Genomic DNA, 8,442 nt, shown 5'->3' with positions numbered 1-8,442 from the left:
TAGTCCGGAGGGAAGCAGGCAGACGGAACAGAGTTCCACAGGCATGCAGTTCTAAGAAAGAAGCTTTGTTCATGGAATCCGCGTTTTGATTTAGGCACAGATATAGAGTGGGGGAAATTTTTCACAGTGGATTCAGCTAGACGGGTGTTTTTTGTGAAAGATTGGCGAGGGGGGACCACAGATTGGAGTTCAGACGAGCACCTGCCATGAAAATAACGATAAAACAAGGATAGGCTCGCAACATCTCTTCTGTGGGAGAGAGGTTGCAGGGTAGAGAAAAGGGCATCCCCCACTAAGCCACGAAGTCTATTTTGTACTCTGTCAAGGCATGATAGGCTGTTTTTGGCCACTCCTGCCCAGATATGGCAACAGTATTCCATCTTTGGACGTACTTGGCTTTTATATAGATAGAGAATTGCATCAGTAGTGAGATATCTTCTGGAGCGGTAGAAGGATCCCACCATCTTACCAGCGACCTTGGCAACAGACTTGATGCTTAACTAATGCTTAACTAATCCCCCTGCTAACATTTCCGACACGTCTCCCAGATCATTAGGATCAGCAAGCCACACTTCTGGATCTAATTCTGACGACAGTTCCTGGGGATTGTGTAACAAATGCCCATTGCCCGCTTGGAAATCCTGATCATGCTGTAATAATGATAGACATCGCTCTAAAATCTCGACACCCAAGTTGGAGAGGCATTGCTCAATACAACAATATACTACAATAAGGCTGACTAGGATACCATCAGAGATCACATCAGAAATGCCCTTTAAAGAATATCTTTCCCCTTCCTGCAGAACAATGCACAAATGAGACTATTGAATAGTTCAAAGCAGCAATTGAAGCACATGTTCCAACACGGAAGTTCTATAGCAAACACCACTCACCTCAATGGTTTACTTCTACTTGCGCAGCTGCCATAGCTCAAAGGCAACATGCATACCACAGATTTATAGAAGCTAAAAGTAATTGTAAGAAAGAAATAGCAACAATTAAGAGAGAATATACCGAAACCACCAGAAAACGCATTGAAGTGTAGAAATTAGGAACTCGTGATTTCTGGAAAATCTACACCAGGGTATTAAATAATGGGCAATCAACAATTCCCCCACTATCCAACAATCACGAGGTTGTTTGCACAGCAACCAAAAAAGCTAACATGCTTGCTCATCAAACCACTATTTTGGACCCAGCAAACCACTCCCTTTCTGATTTTCCTTTGCAGACAGAAACCACACTAGATGATCTGAAAATCACCCCTTCTCAAGTACATTAAACAATCGAGACACCTCAAAAAGCATGTGAACCTGATCTCAGCCCGGCTGTACTATTAAAAAAATGTTCTGCTGAGGTTGCTCCAGTTCTCTTCAAAATTTTTAACAAATGCTTTTATGAATCTCGCTTCCTTGACTGTTGGAAAACTGTTTTTGTGGTAGCGGTTTACAAGAATTCTGGCGCAAGAACTAACCCATTAAATTATTGCCCCATTAACCTCCTCCCTCTTTTCACCAACATATTTGAGTCTATAATTAAACAAGCTCTAGTCACCTTACAATTGCTAAAACTTTTGTCCAACCATCACTAAGGATTTAGGCAAACCCGTAAAACTCCAGATATCCTAACTGTAATCTTTGAACATATATACCATGCATTGGATAAGGCAGGGAAGGGGAGGGCAGTAGCTCTAGATATATCTAAGGCTTTTAACAGGGTATGGCATGATGGTTTCTCATGAAAATCAGATTCTATGGTATTACTGGACGAATACTTAACATAATTAAATTCTTCTTAAATAAGAGCAAAATCCAGGTTGTTCTCGATGGTCATACGTCAAAACATTATGATATAAATGCTGATGTACCTCAAGGGTAGATCCTTGGACCATTATTATTCTTGATACTCATAAATGACCTCCCTGATAAAATTGTCTCTGAGATGGGTATATTTGCTGACGACACCACACTCTATAACAGGTATGAGGGGAAAACAAATGAACACATCCAAGGCAATATGGAAACCCTAGAGAAAAAGTTCCAGTCTGTAGTGAAATGGGGACAGAAATGGATGGTAATGTTTAATGCTGGCAAAACTAAGCTTGTTTCTTTTAATAATTACAAGAAACCTTTTCGACCACCAAGAGGTATGTCTAAAGATATATTATCTAAAAGTACTTCATCTAAGCTTCAACCTCTGTCGCATCGATGAAATGTTGTAGTTGCATCCCTCTGCCTGTTTTACAAGTATTTTAATCGTAGATGCTCCGACGAACTACAAGCCTTGTACCCGCTCAGCATAAATACTCCCAACAAAGCCGAAAAGCAGCAAAATCCCACCCCTACACAATATAGATCCCCAGATGTTAGAAAGCCTTCTACTCTAATAGATCCTTCTCCAGAACTGCAAGACTTTGGAATTCTCTTTCGGGTTCCTGCTATCCCAACTGTTCTGACATGCAGAAGTTCAAGTGTAATGTAAAGAGACATCTTGTTGCTCAAATCCCTACATAGTATCCTTGCAACGTATGTCCCGGATAGTAGTCCCCTGTCCCTTGTTTGGGGTGAAAATGTAATAAATGAAAATAAAAACAAATCCTAAATTTTTTTTTTTTTTTAAGGTTTGGAGGTTTCTCACACATCATCGCCTAAAAAAGGTAGAATCTAATTTTATTTTATTTTATTTTTAAGGAGGGGGAGCGATTTAGCTGAGTGTGTTAATCTACAATAATGCCAAATTTTGTTTGTAAAAGTATATTATATATATTACCAACAAGTAACTTGTTTTTTGGTTCTCTAGAACAAATGAATTACCTCCCTTTATTCCTTAAGCTAAGGGAGAGAACTCTTTGACTTCATGTCAATTTCTTTTCAGTTTACAACAATGGCTAACACGTTAAAGTCGGAGGAAGGAGAACAAGGAAAACTTCCTGATATTTATTCAAAGATTTGGTCTAATTACGAATTCTTAGAAACAACAGATCTCTCTTCCACGGATGCAGAATATCAGGTAATATGCTTTATAACCATTTTATTGACTGATGTTTCGCCTTCGAAATCTACTTGGAGATTTCGTCAATCTTTCTTTGTAAATTTCAATGGAAAATGACTTTTTTTTCTTTTTTTAATAATTTTTAATTATTGTTTACAAGTTTATTTTGTCTAATTTTACAATGACTGAACGATCGATTCCACTTATGAAAAATAAATAAAAATAAGTCCGTTATTGATATGGTAAAATCTGGAAGCGAGTTACAACAACCGATAGGCGACCACACAAAATTAAACCCGGGTATCCGAAACGAATAATGTAAAACGAAGAAACATTATTATTACTATTTTATTTTATTTTATTTATTTGGTATTTTTTACGACCTGTCCCAGCATAGTATAAACACCTCTAACCACCCCAGTTTAACAACGGCTTTCGGAATACCCCCCTCCCTATGTTAAGAACGGCTTTCGAGGTTGGGGGTGTTTATTCCGAAAGCCGTTCTTAACATGGGGAGGTTGGGGTGTTTATAATACGCTGGGGCACGTCGTTAAAATTTACCCTTTTCGGTGCTAATGCAGAGAGTGATCCACCGCGCTATTTATTAAATCGTATTTCCAGGTTTAATTAAAGTTTTATGATATGTTTTTTTTTAAATTCAATTGTAAGGTTAAAGTACAGAATAGGTACAAAACACCCTCGCCTCCCCATGTTAAGAATGGCCTTTTAAATAATCTTATTATTTCAGCACGGATCACTTTCTGCATGAGTACCCCTTTTTCTTTTTTTTTTTTTTTTTTTTTTTTTTTTTTTTTTTTTAGTCGCTCCAAACATTTGGTCAATTTTTAACTTCCTTTCCACCGCAGCAGCGCAGCAGCACGCAGCAGCAGCAGCACTCAGCAGCGAACAGTCGCAACAACACTCACCTTTAAATGACGACTTTTATAGGTTTTCGAGTGTGCTGAAAACGATTATCAAATAATTTTAAATGTAAAATTCGTTTTCAGCATACCTGAAAACCTTTTCTTTTTTTCTTTTTAAAACGTCATTTTAAAGGTGAGTGTTGTTGCGATGGAAAGAAATTAAAAATTAATCCGAAGATAAACAAAATTTAACATACATTTATTGGGTGGGTTTCTAATTTTCTATTTTGGAACGATTATCGAGACTCGAAAGGTGTGACCCTCTCGTGTTTTTTTTTTTTTTTATTATTATTATTCTCGCGTAACGCTCGATGCTACTTGTTTTTCGAACAGAATAAACGCTTTAAAATAATTTAAAACACTAAAAACTTATCCAGCTAGGTAGACGAGTAACTTAGGTGCTTATGCACTTATGTTACCGTGCTGTTTTTAAAATTTTTTAAAAATATTTTCAAGTTAAATTAAAGTTTTATGATATCTTATTTTGGTACTAATGCACTTTTGTTACCGTGCTGAAATAATAACGTTATCTATATATCTATAAAAGTGAAATTGTCTGTGTGTACATTTCCCTACCAAACTACTCTGTCAATTTTCAGTCTAGAGACTCGAGATTTGACATAAGGGGTATTGAGATTTGGGAAAATCTTTTTAATCTTTTTTTGGCCTGAAATTTGGTTGCCAAGGGGTCAAAGTTCAACGGTTGGATCTTTGAAAACTCTACCAAACTCCTTTGCCAATTTTGGGTCTAAACACTTGAAATTTTAGGTGTAGGTTACTTGGACATGGGTCAAACTTTTTTTTTTTGATTTGAGCCCAAAACAAATGTTAAGAGGTTGTTGTGAGGCCAGTCATCCGGGGACAATCGACCCAACAACTAACTGGGTAGACACAGGCAAAAAGTAAACAGTAAAAAGGCAAAGAAGAATGACAGACACAAGTTGTTTGGTTAAAGACAAGGATTCACCTTTTATTTGCAAAGGAAGCGAGAAGTCGTATGGTCTGGAGGCTAAGGTCTGGAGATCTGGAACAGGTACTCTAGACGTAGTATGGTTCAGGGTTGCTAGCTGGGTCGGGAATGATTGGCTGGACGTCAAGGCGATCCGGAACGGACAGTGGACACGGAGAATGAGGTGGTCAGTGTTAAAGAACGGACGGTCGGTCGGTAGGGAGCCAGGTGTGAGCGAGGTTGCAGACTGGAAGAACAAGGTTGTAGGCCGGAGAAGCGAGGTGCAGGAAAGCTGCTGGAGCGAGCTGGAGGCACCAAGGGCTGGAAAGCTGCTGGAGTGAGCTGGAAGCGTTGGAGCAAGCTGGGAGTACCGAGAGCTGGAAAGCTACTGGAAGTGCTGGAGCAAGCTGGGTGGAACCGAGGACTGGAAAGCTGCAAGAGTGAGCTGGAGGCGCTGAAGTGAGCCGCGAGGCACCAAGGGCTGGAGTGCTGGAGAGACTGCAAGAGTGAGCTGGAGGCACTGGAAGGCTGCTGGAGCAAGCTGGAGGCACCAAGTGCTGAAAAGGCTGCAGAAATGAGCAGGAAGCCGCTGGAGTGAGCTGGAAGCACCAAGGGCTGGAAAGGCTGCAGGAATGAGCAAGAAGCCACTGAAGGCGCTGGAGCGAGCAGGAGGCACCAAGGGCTAGAAGGCTGCGGGAATGAAGTTCACTGCTGGTGGGTCTCAGGAAGCAAGCAGTAGTAAATCGCATTTGTGAAAAAATTTATTAGCCCTGATAAGAGCTGGTTGTTTACCCCTGATGAGGGCTGTTTGAACTGCTGCTGAGACAGCTGCTGTTACTGCTGGAATCCTTCAGTTGCTGGGTTCGGTTGACGTGACTATTAGCATCTAATTATTTAGAAAACCATTCTTAACATGGGGAGAGTGTTTTCTATTATAACTATTCTCTGCTTTCACTTAACAATTTAATATAAAAGATATCGTAAAACTTGAATTTAACTTGAAAATACTATTTTAAAAAAATAGCGCAGTAACAAAAGTGCATAAGCACCTTCTCTTTGTTTTTTTTTTTAATTTAATTATGTGCAAGTACAGAATAATTACAAAACACTCTCCCCATATTAAGGATGGCTTTCTAAATAATAATGTTATTTCAGCATGGTAACATGAGTAGCATAATATATCTTAATTCATTTGTCATATATTTTTTTGGTAAATATTACCTTATCCTACAACATAACACCGACCACTCTAATTTGGTTTTATTTAGGGATATTCGAGGTCGCTGACAAAAAATCTGATAATCAAACCAGTCGCAAATTTAGTTCAGTAAAATCTCCTAAAAATGTTAAATAGTATTCTAATCGGTAAATGTATGTATTTTACTTACGGAAAAACAGTTAATTAAACTGCAGAAGCACCTGTTAAGCTACACAAGTTCTATAATTGAATCCCCCCCCCAAAAAAAAAGAACGAAAAACAGAAAAATATTTTGTGCTTATGTCTTTGTTAACCACTTGTGAAAACTTTGGGATCAATTAAAATGCATTAAAAACTATGTAAAAATCAAAATGCATTAAAAACTACGTAAGAGAAAAACAAAAATGAACCACATATATTTTTTTTTGAAAACTTTCTTATTTCAAATGGCCACTAAGTTTCCTGCGCTATGTGATAAGTCACTTCACTAGGCCCATTCTCATGCGAACACATCATGTAAGAAGAACGCAACTAAAGGTGGTGAAATGGCGCAAAATAGTCCCAAGGTCCAGGGGTTAATATCATGCAAACGGTAAATTTGCAATGGGTTTGATTATCAGATTCGTTGTCAGCGACCTCAAATACTTCTAAAAAAAAAAACCAAGTTAGAGTAGTCGGTTTCTGTTGTAGCAATAAGGTAATATTTACCACCTTTTTTTTTTTTTTTTTTTTTTTTTTTTTTTTTAAACCACTTTTTAGTTTTGTTGCCTATAGAACAAAATGACCAGATATTTATTGAATTCTATTTTTGTTGTTAATTATTGCTTTTTGCTTATTATTTTTGGCACATCTATGCATGACAGCGATCCACGGCGATTATTTTGTATTTCAATTACAGAAGAGTGACAGGGGGCAATAACTCAAATTTTACTTTAATTCAAAAAATGTTTTATTAAACACTAGCAGGGCCCTCAGCATTGCCCGGTAATAAAATACGCTTAAATATGATATTTTGATTAATGCAGATTTCGTATTTATTATATCATATCGAACCCAATATATAGTAATAATTTTAAAAGTTAAAAAAAAAAAAAATGACTTGTGTGCCACCACCGAGAACCGAAACCCAAACATTTAGCTTACAATTTATTTTTTCCTCTGCCATTAATGACTGAGCTATGAAGACATGTTTGCCGTAAGGCTATAAATTAAAACATGAATCAATAGCTACTACGTTATGCATGCATATTCATAATGCCAGCGTTCCACCTTCACCTGGCAAATTTTTTTTTTTTTTTTTTATTTTCCCACTTTTGTACTCATTTTTCCAGACTAAAATGCAAATATAAAGTTTCGAATGGGTTCAAAGACTTTATAGTGTAGACCAAAAACTTTAGGCAAAATTTTTTAAATAAAAATATATACGTATACATAAATATATATATGTATATAAAGAGGTTTGTGTTTACTATAAACTTTTACGCAAATATTATGCAAGTATAAATCATGTAGAATATCTGTATCAATATAATTACACGTAATAGATAATTAAAGATGATCATCCTGTAAGAAAACCGAAAAACTAATAGTGAATTAATTAAAATGGTTAAAAGAATATGCAAATTAACTAGATCTTTTGATAGTAAATTAAATTCCACAACCCATATAAGGAAGTTGTATTTTCTTTTTAAATAAATAGAAAAAAAGAGGTTTTAATATAAATATCAATACCAAAAAAAAACAAAAAAAACAGGAGTATAGATATACTTTCTTACAGTGACTTTTTGCTAAAATGTTTGAAAAAAAAAGTCATCCAATTTCAATCAGTAAACAAAAAACAATTTTTAAAAATCTATTTTAATACAATAATTTTTTTTTTAAATTATATTTTGATACAATAAATGTTTTTATTTTTCTTAAATTGAAAGCTATGTTTAATTTCGGAAGAGTTTCCGATGAGTAGCTACTCTGTATAAGTCCTGGAGATGAAAAAGTTTTCGGTGGGTAGCTGATCTGTATACGTCTTGAACTTGAAAAGTTTGCAGACAAAGACCATTCTCATGTGAACACAAAGAATTATGTATGAGAATTTTAAAAGATCCAATATTTTTATGGAGCTATTCCAGCTTCTGATTGGTTGCTAGGAGAACGTGGCTCCATTTGATTGGTCAGTTCCTATCACCAGTGTCTATAAGTAGAACCTTCGAATTTTCTTTAATCATACCTTTATATTATTATATTAGGGTGAAAGAAAGCTTCTCTGATACTCTGCTGTTGTCCTGAATATATGCTAATGAGGGGATCCATTAGGGATGATATGATTGAGGAGCTCACTTTGACGAAGGGGCAACTTCACTCGATCTGCCTTTGGGTGCCTGGAT

At 36.6% G+C, this 8,442-nt stretch overlaps 1 protein-coding gene across 1 annotated transcript in view; it reads left to right on the top strand.

The window, feature by feature from the left end:
• LOC145258197 (immunoglobulin-binding protein 1-like) overlaps positions 1–8,442 on the top strand; it is a 184,467-nt gene that overhangs the window by 139,205 nt on the left and 36,820 nt on the right. Inside the window, exon 3 of the mRNA XM_080116090.1 lies at positions 2,875–3,009. Within this exon, the coding sequence (XP_079972216.1) occupies positions 2,875–3,009 (135 nt within the window). The remainder of the gene's footprint in view (positions 1–2,874; positions 3,010–8,442) is intronic.

Source organism: Euprymna scolopes, chromosome 33, assembly GCF_053919585.1.
Source record: "Euprymna scolopes isolate OS-2025 chromosome 33, ASM5391958v1, whole genome shotgun sequence".
NCBI lineage: Eukaryota > Metazoa > Mollusca > Cephalopoda > Sepiida > Sepiolidae > Euprymna > Euprymna scolopes.
This window is presented reverse-complemented; position numbering and strand designations above follow the sequence as displayed.